Source organism: Lissotriton vulgaris, chromosome 9 (genome assembly GCF_964263255.1).
Source record: "Lissotriton vulgaris chromosome 9, aLisVul1.2, whole genome shotgun sequence".
In the NCBI taxonomy this organism is placed as follows: Eukaryota; Metazoa; Chordata; class Amphibia; order Caudata; family Salamandridae; genus Lissotriton; species Lissotriton vulgaris.
This window is the reverse complement of record NC_141697.1, coordinates 352,924,051-352,949,948: the sequence shown is the minus strand read 5'-3', so window position 1 is coordinate 352,949,948 and position 25,898 is coordinate 352,924,051. Positions and strand designations below refer to the sequence as shown.

The window sequence follows — 25,898 nt, the reverse complement described above, 5'->3', positions numbered from 1 at the left end:
CGGCAAGAATATGAACCAATCGTGGATTCCGAAATGTATATACAACAAAAGGTGGGTAAGATCAAGACCGCCACTGAGTAATAGCCTCTCAGCGTCGCGATGTCAGCACCCTTACCGCACCCAGTACCAAGAACTCTGAGGTCGATCACCGCAACAGGTCAGGAATCACCGACACCGCTCCCCGGCCGCCATTCACCCTTTGAGCAGTCTCGCGGGAGAGCGGTGCGTCGCGGAGGATGCCGGGAGCGGTAGTTCTTTACCGGAGTATGCCGGGAATTGTAGTTCGCGGTCATCCGCGATCGTGACATGAATTTCATCAAGTGCAGACTTCATCCATCCTGCTCCTGCACCACAGCACACTTTTGGGTCACAGTTGGTGTCCTCATCAGCCTCTTTCCACCAGTGGTGCTACCTAGTAATGCAAATGCTATTGGTGGGCCTGCAGCACGTATTGTGCCACCCACTCAAGTAGCCTTGCAAGGCCTGCGCGCAGTTTCCTAAACTGCCATGTTGTTCTGGCAAGTGCACGCACTTACCAGACCCTGCCCTTCCCTTTCCATACACATCAGGCACCCCTATGGTAGGTCTAGGGTACCCCATGGACAGGGTGCAGTGCATGTGAAAGGTGGGACATTTACCATGGTGTGGGCCATGTCCTGGCAGTGAAATAATCTCCATTTCGTTTTCATTGCTGAAAGGCCATCTTGTCCATTAGAATAGAATGGGGAGGTTGTGTAATATGTTTTCCAGCCTATCTCCAAAGGGCTTAAGATGGAAAGGTGACATTTTATATGCCTGAACTCACCGTGCAATAACACATCTTTTTATTAAGATGGTTTTTGCATTGTGTGTTTGTAAGCCATTCTTTTAGAAGCTCTGGGTTTTTGTGCTTTAAACATTTCTGTGTGTCTCTGCCTGGTTGTGGATTGATTAGCTGAATTTGAAAGCGATAGGATCTGGGGAATGTCTTGAACCAGGGGAGGAGGTGAGACAGCACAGGCTGACCTGCATCTGGTATGTAGGAGGAGGAGTAGGCCTAGATGTGAAGAGGCTTGGGCTGGTGCTATAAAACAATTGACCCATCTCCTGCTGAGTGATTGAGAATCCAGATCCCCACTAATCAAAGGTAGAAGGTGTCACTGGTAGGGAGGCACCCAGAACTGGTTTGAGCAGGGGCCAGTGCCCTCTGTAACACAAACACTTCAAAGCCATTGAGGGGTAGAACTATGCGAGCTGAAGCCCCTAAACTTTGGAGAATGGCTTGATAAAGTGTGAACAAGACAGGAGCTACTTCATGGATCAAGAAGAACCTTTGCCAAGGAAGAAACAACTGAATAGACTGCTGGATAGGTCTGCTCTTGCTGTGTGATCTGGGGCTGGCCTGCAGTTTGCTGTTTTAACCAAGGAAAGGCTGTAGGGACTTTGCTGTGTGCTATGTCCCCCTGCTTGAAGGACTTTTCTGTGTGCTGTGTCCTGAAGTAACAATACCCAAGGGCCTGAGGTGAGCTGGCTCCCTGTTTGGAAATAAAGGAACATAAAAGTTTCCAGAGAAGACTCTCAGATACGCCGTGGGTGTGTGTGCTCTGTCTAACCTGAGACCTTTGTAAGTTGTGCCCTGTAATCTTGGGCACCGGGTGTTCCAAACGAGACTCAGAGACGCAGTGTGCTTGTGCTCTGTCAAGCCGGAGTCCTTCGAGAGGATCGTCCTGTGAACATGTGTGCCGAAGCCCCAAATAAGTCTCAGCGATGCTGTGTGAGTATGCTTGGGGGCAGCCTGAGACTTTCGTGTGGATTGGCCCATGATTGTGCACACCAGAAGAGTGAGTTCCTCAGCAACACTGTGTGCATGTGTGTTCGCAGCCTGAGACCCTTGCTGAAGATGCCCTGTGATCGGGGGCACCGGGAGGTAAAGTGTGTCTCAAGCGACGCGGTGTGCGTGTACCTTGTACTGCCTGAGACCTACGCAAGAGGTGCCTTGTGATCGGGGGCGCCGGAGGATAAAGTGTGTCTCAGTGACGCGGAGGGCCTGTGCATTCTACTACCTGAGACCTGCACAAGTTATGCCTTGTGATCGTGGGCACAAGAAGATCAAGTGTGTCTCAACGATGCTGGTGCATGTGTTGTGCGTAGCCTGAGACCCTCGTGAGGAGTTGTCTGGTTAACGTGCACCCGGAGTTCCCATGAGTCTTAGTGACTCTGAGTGGGAGTGTAGTGTGCAGCCTGGGATCTTCCCATTGCCCGGAAAGTCAGAGATTGCATCAGAGGTCCAAGTTGCTGTACAAGGAGAGGAGAGTGGGTTTGCGCCCCATAGGTAACGTGTGTCGACTCCTGGGGTGTGGTGCGGGCTCGGAGGGAGACGCTTCGGCCTCTCTCTCTGTTCTGCAGTGCAAGCCGCGGCTTCGGCTCAGATTGAGGCCTGTGTGCCAAGGGAGTGGCAGCACCAGGGCCTGAGTGCGAAGCTGCAGTTACTGTGTTCTACTACACCCATGTGGGGCAAATGTGGCCGGAGATTTATCGCAAGCCAGCACAAGTGGCAGAGAGACCACAGGAGGCACCGTAAACGGTGCTGGAGTAACTTACATATTGCATAGCTTCTGCGTAGTGGAGTATCTGATGATTGTATAATGCAATGTTTAATTTCTGCACAACGGACTGCCTGTTTTGTCGTATTGTCCATTGTATTAGTTTGCATAACTAACTGCCTCATAGGGGTGTTACGCATTGCACTAGGTCTGCATAATGGACTGTCTGATAGATGTGTTACGCCTTTTCTGAATCCTGCACCACGATCTGCCAGATTGTCGTATTACACATTGCATTGGTGTTGCATACCGAACTGCCGGATATATGTGTTCCACATTGCATTAGTTTCACATAACGAATTGCCTGACAACTGTATTACACGTTGCATTGCTTTTTCCCACCAGAGTACCAGAAGGGGGACCGTACACATTGCATTCCGGGGCATAACAGTTTACCAAGTTGTTGCTTTACGCATTGCATTACAGTGACAGTAAAAATCGCCAGATAACCGTATTAAGATCTGCATTACTCTTATGTTGTGAAGTACCTGACTGGTGCATATTGAACTGCATATTAAGACATTAAGATTAAGTAGGATTGTTTTGTTTAGCTCAATAATAATAGGCCTGGGGGAACATTACCCCGACTCATATGTTGCTTTAGTATTGTGTGGTTGCATCGAATATCGTTTTATAAACATATACTTGTTTTCTATGAAACTCGTTTGGAATCTATTTGCGGTGCCATCATTGGATTGCTGTTAGCGTAATTGCAAATACTTTACACATTATGCCTAGAAGATGAGCCTCGTACCAAGCTATCAAGGGGGTGGAGCGGTGGCCAACTCTGGAGGCGACCTGTCTTTTCCCTAACGTTGGGGTTCACGGGTCCCTACTTGGCCTGCGGTACCTACCTCAGCCAATCAGGGATCTTGGGGATTCTAACACTTACCAAACTAGAGAATTAGATATAAAATGTATTAAGACACCTACAAACCATGGTCTGTGTTCCAGATGTTTGATAAATGATGTCAACCAAAAATTACTTTGTCTCAAGTTGCATGTAACACACTAAACACTTTATTTTCAAAATATATTTTCTACTATAAGTGAGGCTTAGTGGTTGTTGCTAAATGCGGGGCTTTAAGTGTGCCCGGTCTCACCAGTGCTGAGCACCGGCAGTTTTTTAAAGGAGGCCTCGAAACAGGTCTCCATCGGGCTCTGTTTTGTGCCCTAAGTGTTACAGCAAACAAATGATGAGCGGAATGTTGACAATGCAAACATTCTCCCCCAGTCAAAAGATCTGGGTTAAATCCATCATTATTTTGCCCACTACACCACCCCAGTTTGGACCCAGCCATATGCAAATCAGTCTTGACCCTGTGCCCCATGGGGACAGCCCAGACCGAACTGCCAGGCCAGGTCCTCCCTGGACCAGAAACAAGCATCCTATCCTAGGACCGATTTCAGGGTATGTCACCCTTCTTAAGCCAGGCTAGCTTGAATCCAGTGGCACAGTGAGCACGCGACCCATGTCTGGGCATACCAATCCCACTTAGGGTGAATAGTGTTACAGCAAACAAATGACAGACGGAATGCTGACAATGCAAACATTCTCCCCCAGTCAAAAGTTCTAGGTTAAAGCCATTGTTCTTTTGCCCACTACGCCACCCCAGTTTTGACCCAGCCATATGCAAATCAGTCTTGACCCTGTGCCCCATGGGGACAGTCCAGACCGATCTCCAAGGCCAGGTCCTCCCTGGCCCGGAAACAAGCATCCTGGGACCGGTTTCAGGGTATATCACCCTTCTTCAGCCAGGCTAGCTTGAATCCAGTGGCACAATGAGCAAGGGATCCACGTCTGGGCATACCCATCCCACCTAGGGCGAAAAGTTTAGATTATTTTCCTGATTATGTTTTTTAAAATCTCCCAATTTCCTCTTGTGAAATGTTGCCAAGTATACATGCTGTGGGCTATGATGGGGGCATCATTCAACTGAAATACTTGTAGATAAACAATGTAGTGTTTTTGTGGGAGCTGTCAGGGTTTGGCGAGGTAAGGCCATGAAATTGCTTACAAGCTGTTGTTTCTTGAATGACTTACACCTTTGCCATACATTGACTAGTTAACCAAGAAGAACTTGCATTCTGCCAGTTGCTTTTACATCTCAGCCCATCCTAATTTCCAGATACAAGCTCAGGTTAGGAAAGAGGCATAGGTTACTTGTCTTACATAAGTATTTGGGGAGCGTTGCATTGTTTTTAATGTCTTTTCCAGATCACAATACTGCATAGGGTACTAATAACTGAAATTGATTTCAAGACCTGGAGATAAGTGCCACGCAAAATGCACTGACATGTCACACATTAAACTCATGGAAATGTCACACATAACAACACTAAACCCTTGGATATTTCACACATAGGGTCCCCAAAAACATGATAGCTACGGTCCAACAACTGCTTTTGGATTTCCCACTGTCATTTGTCTACCCTACAAACTTGATTTCAACCAAAGCATGTAATAAAGTCTGCTTTATTAGATCTTGGACTTTTTTTCTCCAGTTTCATATAGCATAAACTCGACCCGCTTTACATGAGTACTAGTTATGTTACACAAGGATGCAATCATTTTTTTTGTTTTTTTGTTTTTAGGCATGGGGAGATTAAGTGATTTGCCCAGAATCACAGGACCTTCAAATGATGCAGAAACTCAAACCTGGCTCCCTAGTTCACACTGTACCTACCAGCAGGGCACAATTCGAGGGTACACATGAGTAGATGACGTCTACCCACTCTTTTCACAAAGACATTGTGCCCCAAAGAAATATAATTAACTCCTCCCAGTGAAATTTTCAGATACCAGAACACATTCAACAGTGCCTGCACATTGTCTGCTTTTGTTCCGAGCAGCAATGAACAGGCAGTGAGGGGACTTTTTTATTTTAAATATGAGCTTGGCCCAAAACAAAGGCCAAATTTGAGGAACAATCTTGCCTCTTTTTGTTAAGAGTGTTCTGGCTGGGATCTAGCTGGACCCTCATACCTAGATGCAAATGCAATGGAGGGGAAACAAAGGCACACACCTTTATATTACTTCACAAGTACTTGAGCGGTATTCTTTTGACTTTCTTCAGTCCCTGTATATATGTATATGGGAGATATGCCTGCATTGTATGGTGTCAGTTGTGTAGGTCTGTCCCAGTATTTACTCAAATAACAATTAGAATACCACCATGTGATTTTATTTCTTTTAAAGCGCCACTCATCCCAAAGCATAGTGTCAGAGCGCTATACATCAACCATACACATTAAACATTGACAATAAATCATATCAGTGTGTAAATCAATGTACAGGATGTGTTACATTAGACAGTGAGGGTTGCAAGATATAGGAGTCACATGTCCTTAATAGCTCACTGGGCTATATTAGAAGGATTACAATTTATGAACTGCAAAACATAAGGATCTGTGTTGAAAGCAGTAACCCACTTGCATATCTACATACAATAACATTTTGGCATCTGTAAATTACATAGTGTGCTTAGCAGGAGACACATAAACACTCTATGCTACTGTGATTCAAAATTGGAACTAGACAAAACACAGATCTCTCCAGAAAATGTGTTAACTTCCAGAGTTATCTTAACATTATTATTATTCCCAGAGATTTACTGGACATACACAGGGGAGGGGGTGTGGCCTAACGGCTAGGGTGGTCGACCTACAAAATCTGGGGAACCGGGTTTGAGTCTAAGCAACAATGCTCAACATCCTGTGATTATGGGCAAATCACTTAATCTCCTAGTGTTTAACAAAAATGAATGTGTCCTTATGTAACATAACCGGTACTCATGTAAAGCACTCTGATGCCTTCGGGTCAAGTTCACGTTATATAAAACTCAGAGAAAAAAATAAAAGATCTCTGCAACAGATAATTTAACCCCATAAGATATTTTAAAATGCAGTCTTCGCAACTAATTAAGCAGAACAGATATGTGTTTCCCTTGTTGCCAATTTCTTTGTGGCAGAGTTTTTTAAAATAAATGTGTAAGTTGATGCGCAGATTTTGCGTCAGGATCGCGTAACTTTTTTGGCACAACGCAAAATCTAATTTATTAACTATTTTAATGCGCTCAAATGTACTCATGATAGACCTGCTAAACATATATGTGAGGTCTTAGGATCTGATGGCACTTCCTGTGACTTTACTTCCTTTGAGGTCATGGAATGTGATGCTACTTCATGTGATGACACATGCTGTGATGCCAGGCACTGCGATGTCACTTGCATTCTGTTTAACTTTGTTAGTCCCCCCACTTCTTTTTTTAGGACTTGTGCCCTGCCTACAAGCCACTTTCAAACCCATGGACCATCCTATTCTTCTAGTGAGACTGGCTACAGTGTTGGGAGCACATAGTTTAGCTCCTTTCTACCCAGCAGGCAACACTTGATCAATTGAGCTCTTTCATCTCTATTCCAGCTGACCTCTACTTCAGCCGACCAGTCAAGATCCTCTGCAGCCCTGCCAAGTATCACACATCAGGGGTTAGACTAAAGCAGTTTAATAATGTTGTCCACATCACCACACCAAAATGCATTAGTCAAGCATTAAAACTTTGACGTCCCCGTTTGCGAAACTGCGAGGGTGGAATATAAAATTAACCAGTTCTGTGCTCCCGTCGGCCAACGAGCACTCTTTCCCCAGTGCTGCGAATGGCCAACAGCCGTCGCAGCCCCACTGACTTAATAGAACGCCCGCACCGCGGCGGAATTGCTGTGGCGGTTAAGGCGTTAAACAGAAGCCCGAGCGACTCAGCTAAAGCTACTATGTGTTGTTCTCAATCCCCTGAATTGTACTTTTCGTCTCTGGCAGCCGAGCCTGAACTTGCTGCAAGACAGCAGTCTATGGGGCATGATTTCAGGATAGGCTTTAGCAGAGAATATTCGAACTTCTGTAGTAATGCTTAATCTATCCTTGACTTTAGCCATAGTACAGTAAAGGAGGTATGCCATTAAATTCTCTACTGCTTTAGCACCAAATACTAGTCATTGCTTTAATTTAGTGACAAGAGTCACGCAAAGTGTCACACATTTGGCAGTAGAATGTCATACATAACCACACTGAAATCTTACAAATGTCACACTTAAGCAATCTGAAAACTTAGCAGTCCCTGGGGAGGCGACGCAGGTTCCCTACTCTCACCACTATTGCTCAACGCACACCTTGCTTTGCTATTTGAAATACTGAGAAACTTCATCGTTTATAAAGAATTTGTGCAAACATTCCTGCATAGAAGATTAATAAAGTTAACTTCAGGAATACAACTATCAACGCAGAAGAAATAACATCTTCATATTAGCACCAATGCACAACTTTATTTTTTTTTAATTTAAGGTGAACAATTTCAGGAAGACTTTGCAAAGTATTGTCGTTTGCCTAACCGGATAAATCTCGCGAGATGTTTGGTACCCTGTTGCGCGTGCACCGCCCAGATTGGCTAGTTTCTACGTAACCCTGGGAGACAAGTAACTGCCCCGTTAACACTCCGTATTACACAAAACGCACACTAACCATGGTGTCGTTCCCCCTGTGTCAGAAGTGGAAGCCACTGCGTCGCTAGGCAATCCTCCGATTCACGGTATCCTAATTTGCCCTCTACGAAACGGCGAAAGAAGTTTCTACATCCGAGTTGCATTTCGAGTGCTGAACTCAAGTGGCGGCCATATTAGGTGTGCAAAGAAGGTGGTTGTTCATACTGTTACCGCAGGGGGGAGAAAAGATCACGCTTAACGTTGCATATCGAACACGAACAAGTCTTCCTTGTTGAGGCCCCATATAAGCTAATGTTCTGTAAACTGCAGTACTCTTTGCTTCCTCCTTTTAGGCGTTTGCACGCAAAATGGTCATGTCTATCGTATGTTTTAATCAAAACAACGGTATGTTTGCTTTTAGGAAACTGAATACCGCACGAGTTAACTGACCCGCTTACTGGATATTTAAATACCGTGGAATGTAGGAGAAAGCAAAACGTAAATATTGTATTCGGATTCTTTTTTTCTATGTGCATATCATTATTCCTAACAGGCACAATTCAATGGCGTCTCTTCTAGGCATTTAGTTACCTTGTATTATTCTTTCGAATTTCTGGCGAGTTGGGGTGAATGGTATGTTATTCAAAGATGGCTGCCGCGATTCACCATTGTGAAGTGTGCTGCTCAATAGAGTCGAAACTGACAGTGTCCCTAGTTTCATAAGAGAACGCCTCACCTCGCCACAAAAGTGGGTGTTCTCATTATATCTATCCCTTAATTGCAATGAAGATTACTGGTAAATCACTGGGGCAACACTTCCGACAGGTGACAAATCAGTCAAAATTGGCTACTGGGTTTATTTTGCAGTGGAGGACCAAATAATGTGGCAGGTGTCTCTGCAGTTGCAATAAAAGGACACACGCGCAAATACTCTGGAAGCGTGATCCCAGAACTGACTGTTGTGTCAAGAACGCGTCCTGCGTCTGACACACAGGAAAATGTATTGCGCTGTCCAGGGGGTCACTTATCGCAGCGCATAGATAATAAAGCGCGGACACAGTGTTTGTGCTTACGGAGTCCCGGCTTATGTGCATCCCTGACGTCACATCCGCCTGGGTTGCCATATATTGGTGCTTACGCATGACTCCTGGACCCTACCATTATTGGCCAGGCCAGAGGGGTGGTTCACATACAGTTCCCTCTGACCTGCCTTCCTAGTGGTTCGTCCCGTGTCGCACCTGTTACTTCACAGGGGCGACACTACATTCCTCCCCAAATATATTTTAGAAATGCAATATTTGCTGGAGTAACCAAAACAAACAGTGAAAACCCACCCAACTGCTCAATATAGACACACAAACATACTTAAGGACTGTAAACCAAACTCGAACCTGCTAGCCACGCACTCATTCTGAAAATAACTGGGATAGTCCTACATTAAGTGAACTCTCAGTCTACAGGAGGGCTCTGGGTTCCTTCGCAGGCGATATCGGGTGCAGGCAAGACGACCCGGTACACTGTTAGAGGGTGCCACAGTGGAACTTACTGTGGAACCCGGGCTAGTCAAAGGAGCTTCAGGTGCAGGAGCAGCAATAACCGGTGAGTCCAGTTCCGAAACACCCCACTCCTCCGGGTCTTGGGTGTCATCTAAGGTGGGTCCTGCCACTGCCAAGTCCCTCAGCACTTTTCCTGAAGGGTAGAATCTCATGAAAAATTACACGTTCTTTGTCACAGTCTCACAACTGCACTGCACAGTCACCCTGTGGTGAGTGATCCCCAGGGTTCTCTTTCATACGGCAGTCTACAGAGTCCCCCACCTTGAGATCAGAGGGCTGGGCTCCTTGTCGTCAACTGGCCTGATCATTTTGAAGTTGCTGGAGGGCCTGAACCTTGTTCCCATCTAGTGCCTCCAGCCGCCACAGAGTGTTATGTGGAATAGAATCAGCGATCACTTGTCCTATGGACAGATGTCCTGGAGCTCTCCCCGTTATGGAGTGTGGTATTTGGCGGTGCACCCGAAAAAATGAAAAGATCGCCAGTTCCAGGGATTGGTGGCAGTCATGGGAATTGCGAATGACTTTGTTTAAAGTACGCATGAACCTCTCAGCCTCATCAATGGCCTGAGGCCACCAGGGCGTGATTTTCTTGTGGGTGATGCAGAGTGAGGAAAAATGATAGAGCGCTCAGGTCACCCGACTGATTTTTTTATTTCCAAACTATACACACTTGGGCCCATAATATATTTTCATTTCACGTTAATCGGGTAACCTACACTCTATTATCAGCAATTCAGTTCCTTTCTATTTATTTCCAATGTACCTGACTTACCAAACCTTGTCACAGGTACCTATGATCACAATGGATCAAGGAGCTAGCTGTGGAATAAGTAGACAACACAATACCATATACAAATTGAAAATGTTTGTACTCTTCATAATAACCACAGACTCAGGAAGTTTTGAAAAACTTTATCTAATCATCATCATATGGATTGAGCCAAAGATTTACACAGATCAAACTGTCTATAACTAGAATTAGAAATATCGTATAGCTATGAATAAGGCAAAGAATATTAATCATTTCGAAATCGGAAAATAAAGGGAAGGAGAAAAATATGGAACACGCTATTTTAGATCAACAGTCTCTCACAACTTCACTAAAGGCGGGTAAGAAAAAGGGAACATGCTAATCAAAGTAGACTTTCGAAATTCACTAACGGTTCAGAGGAAACGAAAGTTATGAAATTTGATTTAACCAGATGTGCTTAGTTTCTACAGGGAGAGTAAGAATGGAACATAGACTATATAAGAAAACGATTTAGCATTTGACTAAAGGTAGGTAAAAAGTAGAACATGCTAATAGACAATTTAATGTATGAAAATCTCATTAATGAAGGACAGGGGAAGAAAAGGAACATATGCAATTATGTTTTATTCGAGACATTTAGGAAAGCAAGTTTAGATAAACAATCACCCACACCGACTTTATATTTACCTAGGAGAGAGTGAAGACCAACCCTGGCCATGGGTCAGTTTGGAAAAACAGGAAAGGACCCTCAAGGACTTAGGTTGCCAGTAGGCAAGCAGGTACAAATCATGGACAGTCAGGACAGGATAACCCCAGAATTTGGATCAAGACCGGGTTCACCAAAGGGTACGACCAACACCCGCAGCTTCGTTTGCAACGCCTGCGCTACTCCCTCTCTGCAAGGAATCTGCTGCTTCGCCAGCACTTAAGGTTTCCCAAAACCCGAGTGGGTCTGTATCAGTCACCTATAGAGTGCGTTGGGTCAGTGACAGGTCAGCTATTTGGACAAGTCAAACAATTTCTCTAGCTAAACCTACGCTAGTTATACTGTTTTTCGGGTCAGTGTACCACCCCTTGTTGCAAGTGTAAGGATCCCCAAATTTTGATTGGACAAAGGCGGAGGTTAAGTCATCACACCACCTAAATTTTAGACTTTCTCAGGCTTAATATTCAGTTTTCGTACCCACCCCTTAAATTCTAGTTTCCCATGGCATATGTTTTACAGAGAACAATAGAGTATACAGCAGTTTTATTAGAAATGTAACAAATTCAGGTACAGATCAGCTTCTCCGGCTAGGTTTGTTCAGGTTCCCAGGAGCATCTTGGGCGAGGCTGCCAGCTCGCTGGGTTCCACTGCTGCATGTCTTTCTTTTCCCCCATCACGTGATTGGTACCATACGGGCTTCAAAGATAGGGTAGTAAGCACCTCCCAGGCCCAAAGAATACAATACATGAAAAGCAAGTGAAAACTATTTAGAAACACAGAATAAAAGATTACACTGCATACCATGAAATGGCTATACTATATCCCTTACTTTATAATAACTATAGCGTTATGAGTAAGTACAGGACAAACAGCTTTGCAAAAGCGGCAATGCAAGCTTAGAGCATGTGAGAACACAGAGCAGCCATCTTTTTTTTTTTGTGTTCAAATCGTTTTTATTAGACAATAACGAAAACAGGAAAAGAAAGCAAGAGCGCATCAATAATACATACAATCATGTCATTACATTGCTGAGGTCAAAGAATAAGAAGTAAGAAATGACAAATAGGAAACAAGAGAGAAAGAAGGACATAACAAATAATAAATAAATAATCAATAAATTAAAGTAACACATTGTTGATCCAGAACCACACCTCCATAGCGGGTATACACAGTAGATGCATTCAAATTGGTTATGAAAAACAGATTACAGTTCCGTAGTACGATGTGGGGATACAGCATCATAATGGAGTAAGTGTGGGTTTGAGTAACAGTGAGTTTTCCAAGGTATACAGTGTGCAAGCAACCGCCTTGTTCATGCATATTATGTCAGGGATATAGTCTATGAAACCACATTGCAGCTCAGCAACAAATGCAAGAATGTGATCTAAGTGTGGTCTGTCCTCGGGTGGCTACTCTCCGGCATTCTCAGGTGTCTAGTAATTATGTTGCCATTCTACGGGGGGTCAAAGGAGAGGGAGGCTGCATCCAAAGAGGACCAGAGTTACTTATTGGTAACTTGCCAAGGAGAAGAGTGTAAAGCGGGATTGTCTACTCCTCTGATGCAAGATAGCCATTCCTTCCAAGCAGCGAAAGAGACCTCTGCAGCTGTCTTCCAGTGACAGAGGATCACCTTACACGCTAGGGTCAGTAGTAGGTCAAGGAGTTGGCGATCATGGTCTCTTATTAACCTCGGGTCAAGGGCCCCCAGAATAATGTAGATGAATTCCCTCCTCGGTTTGATGCCGAATATGTGCTCAATGTAGTCAAAAACATTGGACCAGTACTTGTGTAGCATAGGGCAGTTGAATAGCATGTGTGGCAGATCACCGTCAGCTAGGGAGCAGTTCCAACACATGGGGGTATCTCTTAGGTTGAGTTTAAATAATTTTTGTGGGGTCCAAAACACCCTGTTGAGTATCATGTATTTGGTTTGCGAGAGGATTGGTGAAACTTTGTGCGTTAGTGCCGAAGCATGGATCCTGTCCCAGTTAACAACTATTCCGGTATTGTTTGGCTCCGCTTCCCATTTAAGCTCGTTTCGTCTCATTGATTTGCTAGGTGTCGGCGTGAACAATTTGTATACTTTTGAGACAAAATGTCCTGACGATTGTAGGTGAGGAAGCGTCGACTTTAACCAAGGTGTTGACCGTGTGAACGAACGTGTGGACAAAACTGACTTTAGTCAGTCAGAGCAGCCATCTTAATTGCATTGCGCATGAGCAACAAATTCCCACCAGAACTGCGAGTAGGTCACGTCACATGGGTATGACCGACACATGCACAGACTAAATTCCCGCGTAGCAGCCGCCATTTTACTGCAAGCGGATTACAATTAGTAAACACATAGGCAAGTTTCAGTGGGACACATCATGTAGTGTAGAAATGTGCAAAATTAGTAAGACAAACAAGTTGATTAGTTAATTAGGGTTATTCGAAGTTCATGATTACAAGCAAGTCGTTTAATGTGCGAATCCTTGCTCCATCAATCCCCTCTTTGATGATACTTACTATCATCACTATTAATGGAACCAGCTGCCAAATTTTCACATTTCACCCATTTCAATCTCTTCAAACTTTCTATTTAGTTTCTTTTCTGCGTCTTTATTAGGATGAGAATTTTTCATTCTTTTATAAATCTTGTTATTCAATTCTTCTAGTTCGAGAACTTCAACATTTCGTTTCACTCCTCTCTTATTCACAGCATACTTCTTTTGGGGCCCGATGTAGGTAATCCCAGATTACCGATTCTTAAATACCGAATCATACCGATTCGGTATTTAAGAACAGGCAAATGGGATGTAGGTAATTTTACCAAAAAATTACCGATTCTGTAAGTTTTGGTAATTACCGAATCGGTATTTACAGATTCGGTAATTGCCATTCATTCCTATGGGCCTTCAGGCCCATAGGAATGAATGGCAATTACCGAATCGGTAAATACCGATTCGGTAATTGGGGGAAACATTGAAGGGTGGCAGGGTGTCTTTTTGACACCCTGTTGCACCCTTCAATTGTGTATGGGTGCACATGTTTCAGACATACATGCCCTAAGGGCATGTATGTCTGCAACATGGCACTGTTGGAAAAGCAAAAAAAAATGCTTTTTCAAGGGTTTTCATTTTTCACCACCAACTTCTAGTTGGTTTTAAATAACGAATCCTTAACTGAGGAATGCACTAACTTGAGTGCTTCCTACATCCTGGATTTGGTATTTTACCGAATCGGTATGTTAAGAATTCTGTATTTTACCAAATCCTTAAATTACCTATTCGGTAAAATACCGAATCCTTAAAAAATGCCACCTACATCTGGGACAAAAGGGGGTGGTAATGGACGGAGCATCTGAACCAATCAAACACTCCCACCCAGTCAAAAGATCTGGTTGTAATCCATCACCGTTCTTTAGCCCACTCTGCCACCCCAGTACAGACATGGCTATATGCAAATCAGTCTGACCCTGTGCCTCATGGGAACAGTCCAGCCCGAACTACCAAGCCATTCCTTCCCTTGACGAGAAACAAGCTTCCGAGGACCGGTTTCTGGCATTCCAGCCGTCTTCAGCCCGGCTTGCTTGAATCCAGTGCCAAAGTGAGCAAGGGACTCACGTCTGAGCATACCCTGCCACACTTATGGTGGCCAAAAGCGGTACAAAAGGGGGTGGTATTGGACGGAGCATCTGAACCAATCAAACACTCACACCCAGTCAAAAGATCTGGGTTTAATGCATCACCGTTCTTTAGTTCATTCCGCCACCCCAGTTCAGACATGGCTATATGCAAATCAGTCTGACCCTGTGCCTCATGGGAACAGTCCAGCCCGAACTGCCAAGCCAGGCCTTCCCTGGACCGGAAACAAGCTTCCGAGGACCGGTTTCTGGCATTCCAGCCGTCTTCAGCCCGGCTAGCTTGAATCCAGTGGCAAAGTGAGCAAGGGACTCACGTCTGAGCATACCCTGCCACACTTATGGCGGCCAAAAGCAGTACAAAAGAGGGTGGTAATGGACGGAGCATCTGAACCAATCAAACACTCACACCCAGTCAAAAGATCTGGGTTTAATCCATCACCGTTCTTTAGCCCACTCTGCCACCCCAGTTCAGACATGGCTATATGCAAATTAGTCTGACTCAGTGCCTCAAGGGAACAGTCCAGCCCGAACTGCCAAGCCATGCCTTCCCTGGACCGGTGTGGTAAATAGTTTTACCGAATCATTTTTCCATATAATTATCAATACAAGACAGCTCATTCAAATGAGAGGCAGAGTCCGTGGGATCTGAGTCATACGGGCTTTAATGGACAATCCACGTGGATGGGACATCATGTTCCATCACCACTAAGGTTCAGGAAGGGACATTCAACTTTTTATTAACAGTACACATTATATATAGTAAAATGTTACAATTGAATTCAATACAGTAGGCGTAACAGGTGAAAAGAGAGAGATAAGAACACATGTACGTAACAGGAGGCGTGTAAGGAGGCGTACACATGGGCGTGTACTTAACATGTCAGAGAAACGTAACATGAAACGTCACAAGTGGGTGGATGCTTAGTGAAAGTTTGCAGAGTCGGCATAAACTTCTAACCTATATGCGCGCGCAGCTGAGCATGACGTGTAACTGGGGAGAACTGGGGCTTTGACATTTGTACGAGTAGAGGAGACTAATGTCTGGGGTGTCAGAACGACCTGCACCTATAGCGTATCTGGTATCTCATGTTTGGAGGATGTAGTGTCTGAAGTAAAAGGTCTCTCGGGCAGAGGCCGTTCATCACTGAATGCTAGTACGTGCAAAGGGATCTTCATGTAGAGTGCGGGGGCCATGGGCCTACCATGGTAACGGGAGCAGCAAATTACTTGCATGGAGACAGGAAGGCAGGGCCCTTTGCTCTGCAGCCGGGAATATGTTTACCTATTTCACTAGACTGGAATGTGTTTTCGCGGAAGCTGAACAGATAACTGTAGGCAAAATAACGTTTTGGCAGGCAAGCAGGCCGAACCGGGCACCGCTCGTCTGTGCAGGATGTAAGGTAGAGGTCAGGGATGCATACAGTTTTCAGAGACAGGAGAGATGAGGCTCGGGGCCTCGTTTAAGGGCCTAGCTCGACTGGGCCAGGAAACAGGGAGAAAAACGTGAGCTGTATTCAAAAGTGCACCATGTAAAGACGGTGGCACCATAGGTTTAGAAACCTGATTAACTGGATATTCATGCATGACTGGACAGCTAACATGTTAAGGATCAACGCAAATCCATAGGCGTCTTTCTAGCATGAACAGAACAGAAGTTACACGACATACAAGGAACATGGGTGCATGGATAGGGTGCGAGTGGGGGACACATTGGCTACCTGAAATTTCTATTACCTCATTCCCTCCTTGGCCCCTACTTCACCCTTTAGGATACATCTATATTCATGAGACCATCTATCTGTTCATATAACATCATTTGCTCTTCTTTCTTTATTCGGGAACGGGAACGTGAACTTGGACGGGGAATACAAGCTGTGGCGCACAAGCCGCAAATCGCTGGCCCACATTGCAGACATAGACAACAACTGAATACAATAAGCAGTATAATTCCTAGGAAGGATAGCAATCTCCATCCCCAGGCAGACAACACACTCCAGAGCCAACCGGACCAAGTCCAGGTGCCTGGATTCTGGTGAATCAGGTGAGCTATTTCGTGGAGCCTAGTAATAGCCTTATATACTGATGGCGCGTTATTTGGAATAAAAACGCAACAACTGGATCCGATGACTCTACAAGCCCCGCCCCTATCAGCCAGTATGACGTCAAGGACAAGGCGATTTTGAAGAACTACGAGTCTCATAGCAGATTGTTCTTCAGTCAGGTTACCTAAGGCAGAGGTAGTTTCATTCACTACCGCTTCGAGTGTTCTTGTTAATTTGCGTATTTCTTTACTATTCTGGACGGGACCTACAAAGAAAAAGAATCCTTTATTGAAATCTGTATATTGTTCCCATGTGGTCTCAGTCTGATCGACAATTGGGGTCTTGATCTCCCTTCTATGTCTTATATTCACAAGCCGTGAATTTCGATGATAATCAGGCGGGGCTAGAAAAACAGGTGGCAATAGGAACGCAATATAACACGTCCCATCCCAATCAGGGGGCAGATGAACATAGGCTGTATGTCCACAAATAAAATAAGAATGGCGTGAGGCTTTGAAAGTATATTTCCCTTTATCACTGAATTCTACCAAAGTATCACAATCACTGTGTCCTAGATGTACTGAACCACTCTTTTTAACACATAATTTACCTTTCACTGGTAAAACTGTAATAGACGGCAAGTTCGAATTAGTCTCGGACTGGACGTTCAGGATCATGAGATTGAGGGAAAAGTTGCCTAATGCATACACTTCATTTTCTAGATCAGTCCCTACCCTTTGTGGGAGACCGTCGGCATCTGGGAAACATGCTTTATTCATGACTGTATTCAGGTTCCCCCATATCCAATTGTCTTGGGAAACCTTGGACGTACTATCTAGGGAGGACATTAAAGCAAACCATGCACCACATGAACCATTATGTGTGAACGGGTAAGGAAAGAGAGGCAGAGCTCCCTTGTATTTCTGGTAAGGTGGGAGTCGGCCACATACCCAGCAGTTAGTGGCATTGCTGGTCTGGTGAGTATGATGTAACATACGAATGAAGGTATTATTGCGCATTGCTAATCGATAGGATAGCTCATGTGGGGGCAGGTCGCTGAAAATGTGCTCTGCGGAATCATTAGAGGAAGCATGTACATGTGAATTGAAAGGAAAGAAATCATGTAACCAGAAGCTTGCACAAATTATCAAGATGCTCAGAAGAAACATGAGAATTAATGTTATCACACAACAACTGTGCAAGTTTTTACAATACTGTTCTCTCTTTTTGATACGCCTATCTCTCTGACTACTGGGGTCTATCTTATACATGTCAGAAACCCATCTAACCGCTTCACCCGAGGGGGACTTAAACAATTAAACGCTGTCTGACTTACTAGACCTTAGTTTTAAACGGTACTCCTCTTGGGGAGTTTTCTCGATCAGGGGAAGTTTAGAGTCAATGTCCGGGAGGGGGCAGTCTTTATTCAGAGTATCTGGGCATAGTCCATGAATCTTATTTATATGGCTGGAATGCAGCCAGCCTTTTCTTCCTTCCAGCTTTACAGCGATCTTCGTCGTCATCAGCACCAACGTAGGCTGTTTCCATCTGGGCTCCAGCAGACTTTTCCTGTCGAAATTTCTCACGAGGACATGCTCGCCGGGGACAACGTCATGCGGTTTCACTTGGGTGTTGTCTGGGAAGGCAGCTGCGACCTGTGAACGACAAGATTGTAGTGCAGACATCAAGGAGGCCAGATAATCTGTCAGCATAATACTGTCAACATCAGTTATTTTCTTCGGCATAGGCGTACCCCACATATTGGGAGGCCGCCCAAAAACTACTTCATAAGGTGACAAGCCTGTTCTGGAGTGAGCTACCATACGCATATAGAAGAGTGCAACTGGCAGTGCTACGATCCAATCTACACCTTTTTCTGCACATATTTTGGCTAATCGTGTTTTCAGGGTCTGGTTGTGTCTCTCGACCAAACCAGCTGCTTCGGGATGTCGTACACAGTGGAACTTCCACTGGTAACCCAACAGGAGCGATACCTGTTTCATGAGCTCGGACGAGAATGGCTGTCCATTATCTGAGTACACGACACGGGGCAAGCCGTATCGCGGGAAAAATTCACGAACCAGCTGCTTGGCAGTGGTCGGGGCAGTGTAATCTGGGACTGGATATGCTTCTGCCCATCTGGAAAGGGCACATACAACTACAAGGACATATTTGAATCCTCTACATCAGTCCATCTGGATATAATCCATCTGTAGGACTTCAAAAAGATGATCGGGAGGGTGGACACCACCTTGTTCCACGGGAACACCTTTACCTGGATTGAACTGACAACAGATCATGCAGGTACGCACTTTCTGTTTTGCTGCTGCTCGTAAATGTTTGTTGAACCATAGATTCTGGATACTGTCTAACATAGCTTTTTCTCCTAAGTGTGCTGGACTATGTGCAGTGTTAATGATAACTTGAACCATAGAGTCGGGGAGGAACCATGTGGCTCTTACCTTCGTCATCCATCCCTGATCTGTTTGGATCCCTCCTTGTTCAGTCCATTTCTTGATTTCTTCTGGTGTGGCATGTGTCTGTATATCGAGTACTTCCAGTATGGGATCCTTCACTGTCATACAACGTGTCTGTGTTGGTGCTATGGCCTTTGTCGGGTTTGTCTGAGTCTGAGCAGTAAGTTTAGCTGTTTGATCTGCCAGGTCGTTACCCTGGGAAATAGTATCAGTAACCTTCGTATGTGCTTTGCACTTCATGATAGCAATGGATGCAGGTAAGTGTATTGCTTCTAACAGAGCCTGAATAAGGGGACCATGCTGGATCTTGGTACCGTGAGAAGTTAAAAAACCTCTTTCTTCCCAAAGAACACCGAAGTCGTGAACGACTCCGAATGCATACTGTGAATCTGTGTATATGTTTACTTTCTTGTTCTTGGCTAGTATACAGGCTTGGGTCAGAGCGATGAGCTCTGCTGCTTGGGCAGACAGTGTGTCAATGCGATGTGTTTCTAAGACTTCAGTTTCAGTGGTCACTGCATAGGCGGCCACTAATTCTCCTGTGCTTGTTCTCATACATGAACCATCCACGTAAAGTGTCAGGTCTGGATCGGGTAATGCAATGTCTGTCAAGTCTTGTCTGGGCTTCGTTACAGTATTGATGACTTCTACACAGTCATGTGGTGTCGGATCAATCGTGTTTGAGGGTAACAATGTGGCAGGATTTAGTATGTTGCAGCGTCTGATTTCTATGTGTGGCTGAAACAATGTCAATTCGTATCCGGTCAGTCTTGCTATGGTCAAGTGTTGAGTCTGGGTACGGTTCAAAAGAACTTCCACAGAGTGTGGAACTTGTACTGTCAGGGGATGTCCTAACACTATTGAATCGCTTTGTCTGATCGCTAGAGCTACTGATTTGAGGCACGCAGGCAGAGCCTGGGCCACTGGATCTAATGTACTTGAAAAATAAGCACAAGGCTTATGGTGTCCTGCTTGATCTTGTGTGAGCACAGATAATGCTGTGCCATCGCGTTCAGTAACGAAAAGTGTGAAGGGCTTGCTGTAACATGGTGTCGCTAAAACAGGTGCTTGACATAAGGCTTTCTTTAACTCGTCAAAAGCTTGTGTGTGTTCCTGAGTCCAAGGGAGGACAGTCGAAGTCGCTGCCTCCTGTGTTGTCAACTGTATGAGGGGTTTGGCTAGGTATGCATACTGAGGAATCCATTGTCTGCAGTACGAGGTGAGGCCAATGAAGGCCCGTACCTCCTTTTGTGTCTTGGGTTGTGGCAGATGTGCAATTAACTGGATACGATCTGGTGTCAGTTGTCTCCCCCATTTGGACAGCAAGTGCCCAAGGTATGCCACTTGCTGGGCACAGAATTGTAGCTTTGAAGGGGACACTTTATGCCCCTTTTCGGCCAAGAAACATAGGACAATCAGTGACGCGTGCTCGCAGTCACGTTCGGTCCGTGCAGTTATCAACAAGTCATCTACATATTGGAGCAGAGCAGTGTCAGCGGGCATGTGAATACTGTCTAATTGTCTTTTCAGGGCTTGACTGTAAATACTGGGACTCTCCGTGAACCCTTGAGGTGCACGTGCAAATTTAAAACTTCGGCCATTTAATGAGAATCCGAATAAAAATTGGCTTTCCGGATGGATGGGGACACTAAAGAAGGCGTTCTTAAGATCAATTACAGTAAAGAACGCAGCTTCGGAATCAATGGCAGTCAACAAAGAAGATATGTCTGGCACTACTGGGTACTGGGGAACGATGCATTTATTTAGCTCGCGAAGATCGATCACCAGTCGGTAGACTGGCGGTGCATTTGGGTCAGTTCGTTTAAGAATCGGAATGATCGGAGAATTACATACATTGGAGTCAGTTTCTATAACTACCCCTTGGGCAATCAATTCGTCAATAATTTTCAATAAGGCCACTACAGCCTCGGGGGGCAATTTGTATTGTCGGATTCGGGGCAGTACAACACCTTGCTTGAGAGTGACATGATAAGGTGTAATGTGCATACAACCTACATCAGTTGGACCTTTTGCCCATAAATGTGCTGGTACATTTTTCAATCTTGGATCAAAATCTTGTAACACATAGTGACCCTTGAAGTCACGTAAAAACAGTCTCACTCCTTCCGGAGAACAACATATCACAGTTCCTAAAGCTTTCAACGTTTTAATACCAAGCAGATTTTCAGGACATGCTTTCGTAAGTAACAGGTCAGTAGTTCGTGATGATGGACCAACTTCTAGGGAAACTGGCTTTGATACTTCATTAACAATAGGCTTTCCTGAAAAACCCAGGGAAACATTCTGTGAGCCTGAGAGGGGTGCCCCTGGAACTTCGTCATGACTGATGGTCGTTCTACTTGCCCCTGTGTCAATCAAAAATTTTCTGTCTTTCCCTAATACCTGACTATGTACATAGGGACCATCTTGATCTACAGGAACCTCAATAAGAGGCAAGCCAACCTCCCTCTCTAGGCTGTTTCATGTGTACTGCTGGTAATCGGGATAATCTGACTGTGCATACTGGTACATTTGTTGCGTGACATGTTGAGTGGCAGCAATAGGCTGTGGTTGAGGTTGGGGTTGGGGTACAGCTACTGTCTGTTGTGCTTGCTGTGGCTGCTGTGTATTCTGTGGGACATGCTGTGGAACGTGTTCCTGTCTAGGAGGACGCGGCCTTTCTTTCGTCCTTCCGGTAGCAATATTATGTTTCAAAACCAAACATTCACTAATATAGTGACCTGGCTGTTTGCAGTAATTGCAATTCCCATTAACGGGAGCTGCAGACTGACCTGGAGGAGCTGTACCCTTTCTTTGACCGTCTGTTGGAACAGTCTGGGCTACTAGTACTTTCATTTTCGTGTCTTTCATACGTCTCTGTTCATGATCATGTTCCTCTCTGATTCGATTCTGGTGGTACTGTAACATTTGCAACATTTGGGAAGGTGTATTTGCTTGCCATGTGCTCTCGACTTTCAGGACTCTATTCTTGACTTGTGGTAAAGAATTCTCAACTAATTTTGTCACAAAAAGATGTGGATAAGATTCACTACTTGTCTTCAGGCCACTATTAATAACAAAACATTTCTCAAATCTAGAATAAAAATCACTAGTGTCTTCGTCCTGTTTCTGTTTGCAGGCTGAGATTGCATCCCAGTCTTCCTTTTTAGTTGTCAATAACCTCGGCAAAACCTGTACTAATAATCCTGGTAATGCTGTAGTTTTGTCCCCAAGACCAGTTCCTGGGATTCGTGTATTCTCTTCGTTTTCTAATTCAGTCCAAATAATCTTTTTATCTCCCACCTCCCATTCTTTTTCTTTGAGTTTCTCGTAAATACCTGCAGGCAACAGTACTTTTAACATTTTCATAATATCGGGATTTGACTGGGTGTGAGTGTTTGATTGATTCAGATGTTCCGTCCATCACCACCCCCTTTTGTACCGCTTTTGGCCGCCATAAGTGTGGCAGGGTATGCTCAGACGTGAGTCCCTTGCTCACTTTGCCACTGGATTCAAGCAAGCCGGGCTGAAGACGGCTGGAATGCCAGAAACCGGTCCTCTGAAGCTTGTTTCCGGTCCAGGGAAGCCATGGCTTGGCAGTTCGGGCTGGACTGTTCCCATGAGGCACAGGGTCAGGCTGATTTGCATATGGCCATGTCTGAACTGGTGTGGCAGAGTGGGCTAAAGAACGGTGATGGATTTTACCCAGATATTTTGACTGGGTGTGAGTGTTTGATTGATTCAGATGCTACGTCCATCACCACCCCCTTTTGTACCGCTTTTGGCCGCCATAAGTGTGGCAGGGTATGCTCAGACGTGAGTCCCTTGCTCACTTTGCCACTGGATTCAAGCAAGCCGGGCTGAAGACGGCTGGAATACCAGAAACCGGTCCTCGGAAGCTTGTTTCCGGTCCAGGGAAGACATGGTTTGGCAGTTCGGGCTGGACTGTGCTGATGAGGCACAGGGTCAGACTGATTTGCATATGGCCATGTCTGAAGTGGGGTGGCTGAGTGGGCTAAAGAACGGTGATGGATTAAACCCAGATCTTTTGACTGGGTGTGAGTGTTTGATTGATTCAGATGCTTCGTCCATCACTACCCCCTTTTGTACCACCTACATCTGGAAAGGCCAATACCGGTCGGTAACGGCCGAAATTCGGTAATTTCGTCCGTTACCGACCGGTATTTGGCGACCTACATCGGGCCCCATGTGTTTTCTACATTTACAGCAAATTATTATTATGAGCACAAATAAGCTTATTCCCGCTATTGGCATCAGTATTTTTCTCACAAGACTTCTACCTAAGTTAGAAAACCAACAACCTACAGAGGAGAGACCATCCTTTAGTCTCTTCCAGGCAATGTCAACCTCCAGTGGTTTGAGCTCTCTTTCCAAATTAGTAATGTTTCTCAAATTTTTCCTAATTCCAACACTTTTATCAGGAATGTAAGTGCAACAACGTTGCGCTTTCAACATTCTACAGACTCCGCCCTCTTTTGCCAATAGAGTGTCAAGAGCAAGTCTATTCTGAAAAACCATAGTTCTGATGGCAACCATTTCGTTGTTGACCAGCAGGAAACCTCCAGCAGTGTCAGTTGATAACCGATCTACCACTGTAGATAATTTGCAAATTCTGTGTGTATTCAGAGTCACTCCCACTGCAGGTATCAATGCACTAAATATATCGCCTAGTATTTCTCCTACACTTTCTCTTTTACTACCCACTAATCCATTAGTGTTTTCAGTGCTTCCAGTGATATTCCCCATATGGTATATCTTTGGAAAGACAATACCAAAATAACAACTTCCATACCAATGGTCCGGCAATTTGAAGTAAGCCTTGTTCCCACATAAAAAATAAATTCCAGGAAACACAGGCTCTGACCCATCTTTGAAACCCCAACCTCCAATTACCTTGTAATTGTGTTTGCATTCACTGGAACCAATGAATATGTTAATATAATAACTAGTCTTTTCTCTGTGAAGACAAAGTTTCCCTTTCTTTTCGAAATCCAGCAACAGTGCAGCATTGCCTCCACCATTTGAGGTGTTATCTATGTTTTCAGCCCATTTGGGAACTTTCTGATTCTTGTCCTTTGCTTTCTTTTGGAAACTCTCTCTTCTTTTCTCTACCATATTTAGAAACATTTTCTCTTGTTCTTGTAAGGTACAGGTCAGGTTATTTCTTTGTGCGTCATCTATATTTATTTTACCTATAGTCAGAAAATATTCTCCCATGTATTTTGATACGTCTCTAGTAGTATGTACAGGATTCAGATTTCTTCGCACAGGAAGTTCAGAAAATATCACATCTAAGTTAGAATAATCATACTGTAACGGTCCTCTTGTATAGAATAAACTAGCTAGAATACTACAGAAAATTCCATATGGTAGTGGCAAGTGATGATAGGTCACACCCTCAGCTACTGAAGTAGGCAGCTTCATACAGACATAACAGTCTTCTATCTCCATTGCTTCTACGTAGTGTACTAACAAGTTTGCAAATACATTTAAATGAGTTTTATTCTTAATTCTATGATAATGTAGTCTTTCCTCATCTGATATATCTAAGTCCATTCTGGTTTGTTTAAGGCTAACTGCTTTCTCTATTGTATCTACTCTCTGTGGTGCGTCTTTGGTTTGTTGCTCTTCTGTGTCATCTGTCACTGGTTTAGTAGGGTACAAATTAGTATCTTTACTCATCATGTAAGGAATAGTTATGGTTATTCCTATCCATAATATCAGTACTAATGCTATACTACACAAACGTACTTTGCAGCATGTTTTACAACGATTTCGTCTTGGCCTTCCATTCACAGTGGAATCAGACATTTTGGCTTAAAAGAAGTTTCAACCCCTCTTTGTAACTTTACACAGGTTGCTAACACAGGGCAATCTTTCAGGTTGGTTGCACTCCTTTGTCAGTCTGATCAGCGATCAATTCTTCATCACTTTCGTCACTTATTTCAAGATTTTCAAAGTCTTCCAACACCAGATAAGTCCATTCAGGACTCTGATACTTGTTGTTTAGTCTTTTTATTCGGGCACTTCTTCTCTTAGGCTTTGCTCCAGTATTGTCAGCTTTACTGGAGTCTTGATTTTCTTACTCAATTTCTTCGTCGATAGTTTTTAGTCTCAGTCTCAATCTTTTTACAAATCTTGGTTCTCTATCTTTTTTCTTGAATCTTTTAACTGGCACTGTAATTTGGCTTTCTTCAAATGCTCTTTTATTCTCGTTCAGTTGTGGCACATCTGTTTCAAAGTCTTCTTCTTCCCTTACTGTCTGACTAGTTCCAGGTCTTATGTCAGTTTCTTCTGCCTGGTCACTAAGCTGGCCTTGTTCAGGTATATGCTGGATTTTGCTTTGTTTTGTTTCAATTTCTTCTTCCTGAACACTTTCATCTATTTCTATCTGATCCTGTTCAAGCACTTCGAACTTTTGATTTTCTTCCGTTTGAACTTCTGCTCTAATTTCTATCTGTCCCTTTTCAGGCTCAGGAGTTTTTGGAGGTGTGTCGATAACCTGCTCTGTCCCTACCTGGCCTTCCTCATCATCAGATTTGACATGAATTTCAATGATCTGATTATCTCTTTCTATTCCTGTCTCGTCCTCACTATCCCACTCTCTATCTAAGTAGGTTTGTCTTCTGGTTCTTATTGGATCACATGTCAGATCGATTACTG

The 25,898-nt window shown here is 44.4% G+C and overlaps 1 protein-coding gene across 1 annotated transcript in view; it reads right to left on the bottom strand.

Moving 5' to 3' along the window:
* Positions 1–8,284, bottom strand: part of OTUB2 (OTU deubiquitinase, ubiquitin aldehyde binding 2) — a 201,000-nt gene extending 192,716 nt beyond the window's left edge. Inside the window, exon 1 of the mRNA XM_086937718.1 lies at positions 8,098–8,284. Coding sequence (XP_086793844.1) covers positions 8,098–8,100 — 3 coding nt within the window. The 5' untranslated portion in view covers positions 8,101–8,284. The remainder of the gene's footprint in view (positions 1–8,097) is intronic.
* Positions 8,285–25,898: the final 17,614 nt, after the last annotated feature.